The sequence below is a fragment of the Equus quagga genome, chromosome 5 (assembly GCF_021613505.1).
Source record: "Equus quagga isolate Etosha38 chromosome 5, UCLA_HA_Equagga_1.0, whole genome shotgun sequence".
In the NCBI taxonomy this organism is placed as follows: domain Eukaryota; kingdom Metazoa; phylum Chordata; class Mammalia; order Perissodactyla; family Equidae; genus Equus; species Equus quagga.
In genome coordinates this window covers 11,903,296-11,916,557 of record NC_060271.1, presented here as the reverse complement: position 1 = coordinate 11,916,557, position 13,262 = coordinate 11,903,296, and the positions used below count along the sequence as shown (strand labels likewise).

The window sequence follows — 13,262 nt, the reverse complement described above, 5'->3', positions numbered from 1 at the left end:
ACAGAACTTATCTTTAAAAGTTACACACTGCATCTCAAAGAGTCTAAAAATTTGAATTAAGGAGAAGACATTATGAAAAAACCCCACATTCCATCCAAAAGATGAGTCATGACTTTTATGCATATTACATGACTTTTCATTAGCAAAATTAAAAATAGCTCCTGTAGACCATTTGCTTATTAGACTGTTTTATACTATAAAGTCTGAGATGCTGCGTTTTTGCTTTTGGGTTAAAATTAAGTGTTCTTTAAATAGTAAGTAAAAAAGTTACTAAAACAGACACTCATCAATGACGAATGATTATGAGCCCTACTAGAAACCTGACATCACATCCTTTCAACCTTATCTACTAAGCACATACTGCATCCTATAGAGGATATAAAGATGGAAGGCAGAATGGAAAACTGGAAAGAAAACAGGCTCCCAGGACTTGAATATTTTAATACTAGCATGACTACACAGCTGTGTAACCTTGGGCAAACTACTTAACGTCTTTATTTTTAGTGAGGAAGATTGTCCCTCAGCTAACATCTGTGCCAGTCTTCCCTTATTTTGTATGTAGGACACTGCCACTGCATGGCTTCATGAGTAGTGTGTAGGTCCGAACCCGGGATCCAAACCCTGGGCTGCCAAAGTAGAGTGCGTGGACTTAACCACTTACACCACTGCGCCAGCCCCTACTTAACTTCTTTGAGCCTCAGTTTTCCTATCTGTAAAATGGGACACCATCTCCTACTTCATAGGACTATAGAAGCAAAATAGGAGATCTTATATGTAGTGCATCTAATAGTGGCCTGCGCAAAGAATGGCCTGCATTTAATGAATGGTAGTTATCATCTTAATTACCATTATCATTGTTGCCATCATCAAGCTCAAAGCTCAGAGTACAGTGTACAAGCTTTTAGTGTAATAGGATGCATACACAAATAACTATCACATAAGGTATCTGGACAAATGCCAAAAAAGAGATACAGAGCAGACTGTAGAAGGGCACTCAAGGTCCTTCTTGATATGGCTCTTGCTGACACAGCCTTACTTCTGGCCTCTTTCTACCAAACTATAGCTATCATAAATAAACTACTAAAATTCCCTGAACATGCTGTGTTTTTCATTTGTCTATGCTTTTGCACATACTGTCAACTCTTGTTATTCACAGTAGTTACGTTCTAGAAAGCTGCAGCAAACATTGCATTAGTGAATACTGAACCATTGCTCCTAAGGGAAGTACAGGGTTAGGTTCCTGAGAGCCCTCTGGTCACAACATTTTCGTCAACTGATCAGTTAATATATAACCTTGTTTTACATCTGTCTCTGTTTAAAGATATCTTATTTAACATCTATTGCTGAACTCATGCCTGAATAAAGTTTATCTAACACATGTATTTTTTCTGTAAGGCATATCATAGCCTTCTTGCACTTCCGAATACCAGATAGTACGTCATTCAGCACTATCCTAAGGGGACATTTTACACAGTGGAATCACCAACAAAAAGCACAAAATTGCGAAAAATGTGGCACTAAATATACCGTGAAAAGGAAACTTGTTTACAGTACGAGAGCTGAAACAAGGCAGGGTGTTGCATTGTTTGACCTCAACTGGAAATGTTCCTGTTGGGTGACTCAAATTTTTTGCTACTGTATGACTGTCAGTGAATGACTTTGAAAGTGCCACAAGTATAGATTTTTGGGTTACAAACAAATTTTAGCGAGTAGGTAAATTCACAAATACAGCATCTGCAAATGATGAGCATCAACTGTACTGTTTTACCTAGAACGCCCTTCTCTCTTTCTGCAGAATTCACCTGGCCAATCCTGTTTGCTCTTCAGGACTCAGCTCAAGATATCTGAAAAGCCTTGTCTGGGTCACATACACACCTATAAATGCCCCCATGGTCCTCACATGGGCCTGCTTCTCAATGCTCATCAGTCTGTTTTACAATTGTTTACTTTTCCATCTCCTCCATTTGACTGTAAGAGCTTTGAGGGCAGGAATCACATTTTTTTTTTTGGTTTTGAATCCAAGGCCTATCTCCATAAAAGCAGCTCATTAAAAATTTGTTGAATTAACGGTCTTCAAAGAAGGGAGATGAGACTCCCTACAATGGTTGAGAATGGGTATGGGTATGAAATCAGAGGCTTCATGAAAAAAACAGAGAAGGAAATGAGATTTTAACTATTAGTTTAAAGATTTTCAATGCAAAATTTGATTTAACTTATTTCAAACTAACGGCTTTTTTTCCAGGCTGCATTAACTTCAACTCACACTGTGATAAGGACAGTTCTCGTTAAGTGATAAGGATAGTTCTTGTTAAGTGATATAATACATTTTCTTGTTTAAGCCACTTTGAATTGCTTTTTCAAAAAAAAATTTGCCACTAAAAGCATCTTAATTGACAGAGTTTCCCTTAGATATAGAAACACGGTTAAATATTAATTTTATTTTTATACCTATTTTGGTTTGGACAAATGCCTCTTACTTGAATAGACCATCAGAGATGTGTAATGTCAATTTTAGAGAATCACTCAAACAGAGAGTGATGAGCTCCCTTTGGACCAACACAAAGTTCTACTTCATCACCACCTCTCCTTTTGCACCCACGCCAGCAGAGACTTCCTCTGCATCAGGTTGGTTTCATCAATCAGTTCCATCATCTCTAAAGATCTACTGAAGCTAAAATGGATAGGGTTTCAGTTTAATCTCTCCCAGTTTATAGATGAAACCCTAGCATTGAAGTAAACTTTCATGTATGCTTATTTTACCAGGTACTTCTTGCATTAAAAATAACAGCCAGGCCAAGAAAAAAATGATTCTTTCATTTCCAGATTCCTGGTCAAGGCGAACGTGAACCAAAATATGTAGCAAAGATTTGAAAACCTGTGTGTCCTGTCACACCAAATAGCAATTTACCCTTTGACTCTTCCCATAATGCTGATTTACAAGCAGATGGGAAATAGCTGACTTTCCCTCTTCACCCTGAAAGGTCTCATCCTCGCCTCAGAACAGTAAACTCCATGACTGACTATTGAAATGGAATCTATGGTTTGCCCCAGTCAAAGATGCTAATTATGTCTCATTGCTTCACTGCGGTCTATTTTCACTTGATGTAATCTCTGGCCAAACTGCTCATTTGCTCTGTGAATACAAGAAAGGCCACAGTTTATCCTATTCTTTTTGAAAAAGGAGTGAATATCTGATTTTCCCTAATTACTGAGAGCCCAAAGATAAATGATAATGAGTAAATACTAGGTGGTATAACCCATCAATTATTTCATGAATAATTTAAAACAATGAATAGAACTGAATAGAAAATATCATAAGGCATCATAAGACTAAGGGTAAGCAATTGTTTTCAGAAACTTTTATTTCAGATACACATATATATGGATGTGTTTATTGGGTAATGATGTAAAACATTTCTTACTGTGAGTTCCAGGCAAAAATCTGAAAGCCACTGTACCCAGCCATTGACCTCTGATCTTAAGAGCTGCTCTACTCCTGCACTACCACTGGAAGGTGGAGGGTAGCTTTGGAAATATCTGTAAGCACTTGATTTTAGCACAGTGCTCCCTGCCACTGACTGATTCTGAACTTTGTTACTCCATTCTGAAGAAGAGAATATCCTCCTAGCCCCAACAAGGATGGCATGTCTATTTTTAAGCCCTTTGCAAGTATACCACCCATTTGGTACTTGAGTTTTCTTTGCAATGCACATCTTTCCTAACTAAACTGAAATAACTGAGGACAGGGACTATAGTTACCCAGCAGCAACACAGTACCTTATACATACAAGATGCTCAGTTAACATCCTTTAAATAAGCCCTTTTCCTCTGGCAGAGTCAGAGGAATCAATACCTACTGAGATCTGGCCAATTTAGGGACTGGAAAAGTTTTTGCTCTAGGCTTGCTTGCCTGGCCAAGGTATTTAACAAACTCTGTCACCTCCTCCTATCCTATTCTAGAATAACTATGATTAGCTGTTGATGGTTTCCAGATTTGTTTTAGTATAGTGTATAGCACTACACCGCAAGGCTGAATCTGTATGTTTATAAACTCTATTAAACAAAATAATTCTCATTACCTAATAAAAATAGGCTACTTACTTTTCTTGGGAGTTAGATGACACTCTCTTTTTATTTGATACTAATACTGCTCCTTAGGACGAGTTTACTCAAGAATTTCCAGCTCCCTCTAAACAACTCTACATGGTACAATTGTTCCTTTGCAGAAAGGGCTAATGTTTTAAATATTTGGTAAATGCACAACTATTACCTTAATTTTACCTGACTTTAACGTGTTGGGATCATAATATGCAAAACACCATTTCAAAAAGTAAAACAATCTGAAGTGAGTTCCCTATACCTACAAATTCATACTAAACAAACAAAACTATTCATAGCTTACATAGCAATAAAATCACACTTTTGCTACCTGCTTATTCATTTCTGTGATGTTTATCCAGACTCTGTTCAAGCCCAGCTCTCCAGATTCAATCTTCTCAAGCTGTTTTTGTTTGCCGAGTAGTTCTTCATTAAGTTTGGGAATTTCTTGGAATGAGCTTTTCTGATTAGATTCCACTAGAGGCAAAAACAAGAATAATCATAAATAGCCATAAAGTTCCCTCATGGCTCCAAGAAGAAACAATGATCATGTAGTAGGAAAAAGATAGATTAATAAAAGTTAATTCTGGGAGGACAGTAAGTGAATACATATCAATCAACTACACTGTTCTTTTATTTGTGTAAGCTCAGTTTCCTCATCTGTAATACAGAGTTAACTATACTTTACAGGACTTTTAGAATTAAGTGAAAGACCGGCTGTAAAGTTCTAAATACGCAGGCCAGGCATATAATAAGTGACAAACAAATTTAAGTATTGACCAACTCAATTAAGGAGCTTTTTGATTAGTCAATGAAGATTTATAAATCTCACTCTATTGATGCTCAAGGTGATAGCATAAGTTCTATTTCTAAATGCTTACATCAATTTTTTTCTATCTCAAATTGGTTAAATCAAGGTGGGTTCTTACTACCTTTCAAATACTGTTATGAAAACTAAGATTTTAATCTTTTTCATAAACAGCAAACAATCTTTTCTTAAATCTTAAATCAACCCAAAAGCTCAAAGTGAAATAGAAGATAAAGGAACACGTTGGGTGAGGTATAGGGTGATATCTGGCCTTTCCTTTGGGAAATAATATCTCCTGAATGGTTTGGAGATTTGATAGCTTGAAGGGAGAGGCCTGAAAGAGGGCTTCCTCTTCTTTCTTTAAAGACTATTTTTCTTTTTCATGGAAAATAAAATATTGATAATGGCTGGTCCTCCAGAATAAAACCTACATAATTTTTCTGAAAGCCACAGACTGCCTGATTAGTTATATATGCTTTCTTTAAAACCAAAAATTAGCATAAAGGACAGATATAAAACAATTTACTAAAATGTAAGCTCCAAGAGTTTTTTGTCCATTTCTGTATGGTCAGCACTTAGAATATACCTGGCACATTTTACACACTCAGTAATTATTACTGACTGAATAATCCTGGCCCTTGCTTACCTCTCAAACCTGTTTCTCATCACTCTACCTACCTCTTCAATCTACTTTTCAGCCAAGTGGATTTTCCTGACACACCAGCCTCTTTAAGCCTCAGTGACCCTGCACATTCTATTTTTTCTCCCTAGATGCCCTTGGTTTGCCCGTTCTTCATTTCTGCCACTGTAGCCTAGTTAATTCCTTTCAAGATTCAGCACAAATAGCTGAGCCTACCTTGGACCACTACCGCCTCTTTATCACTCCTAACTCTACCAATCATTTAACACTGTGCTGTAATTAGGTGTTAGTCGTCACCAGACTAACAGCTGCTTGAGGACTAGGACCAGGTCTTATTTGGTTATGCATTCCCAGGGCCCAGCACAGTGCCAGGTACACAGAAGCACTCAAATGCTTGTCTAGTGAAATGACTGCAGGGTATGAAATGGAGTTAATGTTAACCTATTAAGTCAAACAAAGAAAACTCAACAAATAAATAAATAAACTCAACAACAAAAAAAATCCCCACGAGAATTGGGGGTGGTAGTGGTATCCTTACTGCAAGCAAACTCACTATCTGAAAACTCAGCGTTAAAAGAAATTTGATATTTTCACTTTTCAAAAATACATGCTAAAGGATTTCTTTATAAATAATAGACTTCTCTAAGTGCTTCTAATGTAACATTTGATTTACACATGGTTTGCAGGAGTATATCTATCTCATTCAGTAAGAACATTTTACGTCAGTCTAAATTAACGCTACACTTAGCATTTCACTGAATTTCCTATACATCTTCAGTTAGGTTGTACAGAAAAACTTATCCCACACATGTCTGCCATTCTCAGGTGGTCAAACATCCCAAGGGAGAGCCTCTCTCTTTCCTGCAGTGTATATGAATTAATAGAAGGTAGACTTGGAAGACAAAGTAAGAAATACATAAACAACTTAGGTTACAATTATTAACTAATAAACATATAAAGCTGATGAGCCCTGAAAACATTCTGGATCCTGAGGATTGTATGAGCCAAGAGGGGATCATAGTCATTATCTGATTTGGGGCTTTTTAGGACAGATAAGCCCAGTAAAGACACTTTGATTACATAAACGGGAGGAAGTACAGCAAACAAACAACTTACAATTACTAATTCATGTTCTTTCAACATGGAAAGCAACTCATTTAAAAGAACTTACTTAACTCTTTTCCTGATCTTCAAGATAAGGAAATGGAGATTTCTGCATACATCCTTCAGACAGAACATACGATGCTGACAGCAAGATTTTATATTTATACGTCTTTATAGTTTGCAATAAACTTTTATGTAATTGTTCCACTTGTTATGGAGCCTCTACCATGTGCCCGGCCCTGTACCTGGCACTAGTGCATACAGAAGACCCTGAAGCGCTCAGTCTAGAGGGAAGCGAGGCCTTGTGACACAATTACTATACAGTGTGACAGATGTTATGACAGAGGAATGTTCTACGTGCTTTGGTAGCACAAATACATCTTTATGTTTCATGGATGGGAAAATGAAGGTGCAGAAAGAAGAAGCGACTTGTCCAAGTTTTACAGCTAGTAATGAGAAAGCCAGGATTTAACAGTCAAATCTTCTGCTTCTAGGACCAGCACTCTTTGTAGCATGCTCCAGCTGTCACAGACATGTACATCCTAATGTCCTCATTAGCAGAAGACCATTTTTAAGTTCTGTACTAAATGACCCACCTGATACTCTGCCTGTACGATCAGAAAAGGAGATGCCTGATTTAGTAATACTTTCCTTCTTTTCCAAATTCTTTTCCTTCACTCTAGAATTTCATAGTTGAGTGACAGAGATAGATGGTTGGAAATAGAATCTTCCTCAGAATAACTGTGGAGGTGTTTTGAAGTACCTGGTTCTGGAAAAAGAATACTGAGCTAAGAGTTTCAAGGCCAGCCAGTACTTTTAGCTTAAGGATCAAGTTACTCTTGACCACAAGGCAAAATATCAAGCCTATCTGCCTTGTTTCCTATTTCACATATTTCAGCAATCTTGCCTGCTTTTCCTCACAAGTGTCTCAGAAAATTTATTGCAATAAGAACAAGGGGATCTGAATTTCTTAAAAAGGAATTACAGCCAGATCAGCAGATGGTCTTATTGGAGTGATCCAATAAGAGGACTTCCAGTGTCCTCTTGAAAAACAAGAAATAAAAATTAACTTGTTGAAATATATTTAAAGCAGAAGCATAATTCAAAGAAAGATTATTTAAGCTTAATAAGACTGATCTCATTTAGTCAACATAATGGTTTTCACTAAAATCTCTTGAGCAAGTAGTCCAAAATGGTTCAGCCTATGGACTGACTATGCCCCAGGCTCCACTCCCATCTCCCTCAGGAAGTTCCACTTTACACATTACAGGTGCTGGAATTTCTATTGTAGCAGACTAAAGCCAAAAATCAGCTGGACTAACAATTCTAAATCCGTTTCATTCAGCTGGTTGACAAATGCAGTCAGGGTCTCAGGAGAATGCTGCTCACTGATAGAAAGCAGGTCTCACAGTCCAGGGTATGATTCCTGGCATCTCTTGAATATAGTATTTCCAGGGACTGGTATTAAGAAGTGCTCAATAAATATTTGTTGACTGATTAATTACCAGGTCTATTACATGTATACATTTTAAATATGCATTTCTAAACAAATTCCCTGAAAAGCTCAGCTGAGGTATAAATTACATGAGTGTCCTGCAAACACAGGCACAGAGCAGTCAGAGACAGGAATCCCTGGAGGGTAGAATTAAGAAATGTTTTGAAATGTATAAACAAATAATTGCTATATGTGATCAAAACAAGCTGTAACGCAAACCTAGAAAGCCCAACTAATTACAGAGAGATGATGGCACAGATGGGTGTCTTCAGTGGTTAGTTACAATTAAACATTGTTTCTGAGAACCTCATTTCCAAGTCATGCTCACTACTTACAAAGAAAATATTAACCTTAAAAACACCTGGCAATACTGCTAAGGACAACCATTAGAGGGAAAATAACTAGAATATAAATCCCATGCTTTCTTATACTGTACTCTGATTCGTCAGTTGATAAAACGTATAGGTCAGGATGATTCTGTCAGAGAATTATGGCTTATCCAATGTTATTACCTGAATCAGAAGCTCAGAAGAAAACCAAAGTTAGTGTTTCAACATTTCTTTTCAAGCAACATCACTAGGAATGTCATTAAGACACTAAGGAGGATTAGCTGTCTCCAGGTCAGTTCGGAACTTGAATAACTGCAGGCAGCAAAGAGAAGCTGGAGTGAAGAGAAGCTAAGATGTTGTGATCTCCTAAGGCTTAAGATGAGAAGTAAACAAACAACTCTAATTTCAGTTCTGGGGCCAGACTTCCTTATGACCTTGAGAAAGCCTAGTGGTCAGTTTCCTGGTGTGCTAATACTGCTAAAGGTTAGAGTATTTGTGATTAACTTGAAACTGGTTCCTTAGCTCACTGAGACCTAGAACCAAAGATCTCAGTGTTGCTAAAGGAAGATGGTTAGGTTAAATCTGGCAGAAGTTAGTATGCAGACACATTTTTCAGAAAAAGTACTTTGGATGTGAAAATATAACTTTTTAATTTAGAACATATAAAATTCTTCAGCTCAAGAAAAGTCTCAAACTTTAAAACTCACTCATGAGACAAATATTTATTTGTGATGTGGCACACGGTATACCTTCCATAAATGTTATTATTATTATTGCCCATTCCTATGTTCTTATATGGTTTTCAAGGAGGAAACTGTTTGACACACTCCCACATTCTTTCTCAAATGACCCTGTGGGGAGGAAGGAAAGAGTCCAGTGTTCCTATTGCTACTTTATACTAGGGGAAGTGACAACAGGTGGAGGTTAACCAAGGTTCTAAACTCCTGGAGCTTAGCGCTTCCCTTCTGGACCTCAAGCATTGACAATAGTGCCATTATTTCAGACACTATTTGTCCTGACGGTGCATAAGCACCGTTTTTTCTTTGCGCGTTTAAAAACAAATAACTGTTACCCCATTGAAACTGATGGCTAAGAAAGAGCATACAAATGCTGGAAAAATGTATAATTGCTTCATCAGCAGGCAACTTCATTCAGCACAATCTACTTTGTCCTAGAACCTGGAAAAGAATCCAAGATTATACTCTGAAATGGGCAACCACTTACTTGTTCTAAATTTTTCTTTGAGGGCATCCAGATCCTCCTTCAGAGCAACCTGCATCCACACCAAGCCAACGCAGGCCACAACACAGGCGGCAAGGATGACAAAAGCACAGAGGGGATAACAGATCTTGCAGCATCGTAAATAGTCTCCCCTGGTCATAAGAACAAATTCAACCAGGAATACAAACGTGATTATGAGTACAGCTTTATCAGAAATAGCACACATGTGTTGCCATGCAATTATCTTCTCTGATGAATAACCAGCTGATTTTCCAGGAAAGACAGGGTAACACGCTTACATCTGAACAGCAAGTTGAAAATGACTAAGTAATATGACCTATGAAGTGTTCATCTATTGGGTACAAAGGTTTCAAACCTTAGGTGAAACAGAGGCAGCTCCTGCAGGCCACAGGAGGCACCTGTGGGCACCGCAGTTCACTGCCACCATCATCAATTCAGGTCTTTGGAAACAAGCTCAGGTTAGGAAAGTGTCAAGACCACAGCTTCTCTGCAGTTCCATCAGGGTACTGGGATTTACCTATCTATTTCTCTCTCTCAGATACATACTCACTCCAGGGGACCTTGTTTCAGTTTATAGAAACTTCATAAACTTGAGCAAGTTTTACTGCAAATGGAATGAAAGAAACAGGAATTGCAGGTTTAAGTGGACACCTGTGCACTCTAGCTTATCGGCTCAGAAGGAAGGAAACACAGAAAGGGGTTAGATTTCACAGCAAACTTCAACCAGCACTCGGGGTCTTATCTAACCCAACAGGACAACTATTCCAGTGGAACTATTCTACTTCATCAAATCTTCACAACTAGGATTGCCCTTAACTACCTATCTGGCAAAGCTCATTAGAAGCTAAACTCTTGCTTTAACAAAATAAGGGACACAGACACTCTAAATAAACAAACCTCAAACAAAGCATTCAATCTCTTCAGCACTCCAAACTTCTGCTTCCAACCTTGCTTCCACATCCTCAGCAGAATACTCTTTTCTTTTAATGTACTCCCTGATAGGGTCCAAGGGCACCTTCAAGGTCCCTTCAGCCCTTTCCCACCCTGAGCCCCAATTCCCAATGTCCTCAGTGCTCACTACTGCATTTGTCTAGTGGCTGCACCACCTACAAGTGGTTTGGAGAAAAGCTGTCTCTTCTTTTTGTCCCCCACCCTTCATGACTCTCAAGGTTCATACTTTCTACAGTATGTCCCTCACCACATTCTCCCATCACCAAGATCAGACTCATCAAGAGTGCAAAAAATAAATAATGTGCAGGTCCTAAGGTCCCTGTTTCTCTTCTACTTTAAAAAAAAAAAAAAAGGCTAGTTCTAAAAGCTTTTCTGCTCCTATGTTCCTATTCTTAGCTTCTTTGCTCCTCCCACATTGGTCTCTCTGGGCTCTTGGCACATTCCCCAAGCGCACACTACCACCCTAGATTCAGAGCTCTTCTTTGTACGGCTGGAGACAGAACTCTACTTATCCTTCATTCAGAACCTGAACTCATCTTCTCCTTAACATCTTTTCTCCCTCTTTGCCTTCCAAGGTCTACACCTTTTCTCTTCCCAAGAACCCCCTTCTTCCGTTCCATTTGTGCCCCTGGTGGTGCAAGGAGATGCCTTTTCCCCATCCCGCTCCTCACATCACTTACTTGACAAAGCGGGAGCGATTTCCACCTACACCGAATTCTTCTTCCTCCTCTGAGCTGGACTCAGAGGCTGAGTCAGGAGGCTCAGTGCGAAGCAGGCGGTGGCCTGAGCCCTTCTTGGGCTTCTTTCTTCGGCTGTCCCCAGCCAAGCCAATCAATGCATTGAGCTCCTTGCGCTTTTTCATCTTCTTGTGTGGGGTGAGTGGAGCACCCACTCCGGAGCTGCCAGGTTCGTACCCGAAGCCCAATTCTCTCGCTGCCTTGGAGCTGCCTTCCAGGGTGAGGGATCCTGGGCCAGAGCCCACCGGTCACTCCCACCCAGGGGTGGGGCCGACCAGATCCGCTGAGGGCTGGAGATTGGAGCCCAGAGGAAACTGGAACTCAGATGGGTGGGGGAAGTCACATAGAGATGGCCAAGAAGCTGGTGATCCAAACGGATAAGGCCCTGAGCATGGAGTGTCAGTTAGTTAAGAGGATGTTAAGGGGGGGGAGCAACCTTTGTCTCCCAAAGGGGATAAGAAGCCAAGTCAAGAACGAGAGATTCTCAGCCCCGATAAGTAGATAATATTTCTAAGCGTGCTCCAGGAATTGGGGAAGGACACACAGATGAGTGTTTTGGAGTTCCGGGGCAGGATTCCCAATCGATAGGGAAAAGAAACTTGTTCTTGAACGGGAGGAGAGGGGGAGGTGCACAGCGAGACAAGGAACGCGCTAGTCCCTCCCTAGCTGGACAGGTGGCAGCAGGAGGGGGCTCCCAGTCGCTACAACCCCGACACAGCCTGGACGCCGAGAAGATGCCCGGGTCTGGAGTGATCGCCGTCCTCCGTCCTGAGTTTGAAGGGAGCCTGAGACTGAGGAAGACCCAGAGCCCGGCTCGGAGGGCACGGGCTGAGAGGAGCCAGTCCTGCGCCCGGGGAGACCCCAGCCCTGCTGTCTGGGCCTGGGGGTGAGGTGCGGAGGGGCGACGGCGGCTCAGACACCTGAAGCGCTCCCACCTAGAGTCTGAGGTGTTCCGGCACCGGCGACTCTCGGCAACTCACATGCGCCGCCTCCACTCCAGCCGCGACTCCGGCCCCCGCTCCAGCTGCGGCCGCGGCTGCTCCTGACGCGCTGGCGGCTGCGGCGGCGGCGGCCGCGGGCTCCGGACCCGGGCCATTGCTCCAACCCCAGCTCACTTCCCCTTTGGCAGCGGCCGCCGGCGCCGCCTGCCAGTAAGCCGCGCTCCCATTGGTCACCTGGCGAGTGGCGTCACACCCGGGAAGAGGGTGGCGGCGGGGAGGCGGTTGGGGAGGCTCCGCCCCTAGAAGGCCACCTGAGCCGCGCCGCTCGCCTGAGGAGGACGCGGTTTTCGTTCCCGACGAGCGGGGAGGCGGAGTGGGCGAAGCGCTCAGCTGCTCGACCTACTTGGAAAGTTTGTTAAGCGTCCGGGTCCCCAGTTGTGACCTGGACTTAGCCAGCCTGGGTGTTCCGCCCCTCTGAGTCACATGCTGTTTATTAAAACTTTAGGCGTGTTACAGATTAATGATTCAGTTGAGCGCATTCATTCATTCCATAAATATTTACTGAGAGCTTACTCCGTGTCAGGAGCAGTTCCACCGCTGGGGATACAGCAAGGAACAAAATAACTACCGTCCCTGCGTTCTTGCGTAGGGTTGCCGGATTTAACAAATAAAAATACGGGCTACCCAGTAAAGTTTGCATTTCAGATCAACAACGAATATTTTTTCAGTATAAGTATATCCCATGCAGCATCTGGGACCTCTTCATACTGAAAAAATCAATTCTTTTTTTTTTATCTGAAATTCAAACTTAACTGGGTGTGGTGTATTTTATCTGCCAACAGCTTATATTCTAGTGAGAGCAACGACAGGCAAGCATTTCAAATGTTCTGAGGTGATAAGTGCTATCAGGAAAATTA

General features: G+C 41.0%; 1 protein-coding gene across 2 annotated transcripts in view; it reads right to left on the bottom strand.

Moving 5' to 3' along the window:
* The window catches only part of EFCAB14 (EF-hand calcium binding domain 14), a 36,804-nt gene extending 24,260 nt beyond the window's left edge, over positions 1–12,544 (bottom strand). The window contains exons 1-3 of one of the 2 annotated variants that reach the window (XM_046661016.1): positions 11,348–12,544; positions 9,699–9,847; positions 4,430–4,575 (exon numbers count right to left, since the gene is read on the bottom strand). In XM_046661016.1, the coding sequence (XP_046516972.1) occupies positions 4,430–4,575; positions 9,699–9,847; positions 11,348–11,529 (477 nt within the window). In that variant the 5' untranslated portion in view covers positions 11,530–12,544. The remainder of the gene's footprint in view (positions 1–4,429; positions 4,576–9,698; positions 9,848–11,347) is intronic. The other variant, XM_046661015.1, reaches the window with a different exon arrangement.
* Positions 12,545–13,262: the final 718 nt, after the last annotated feature.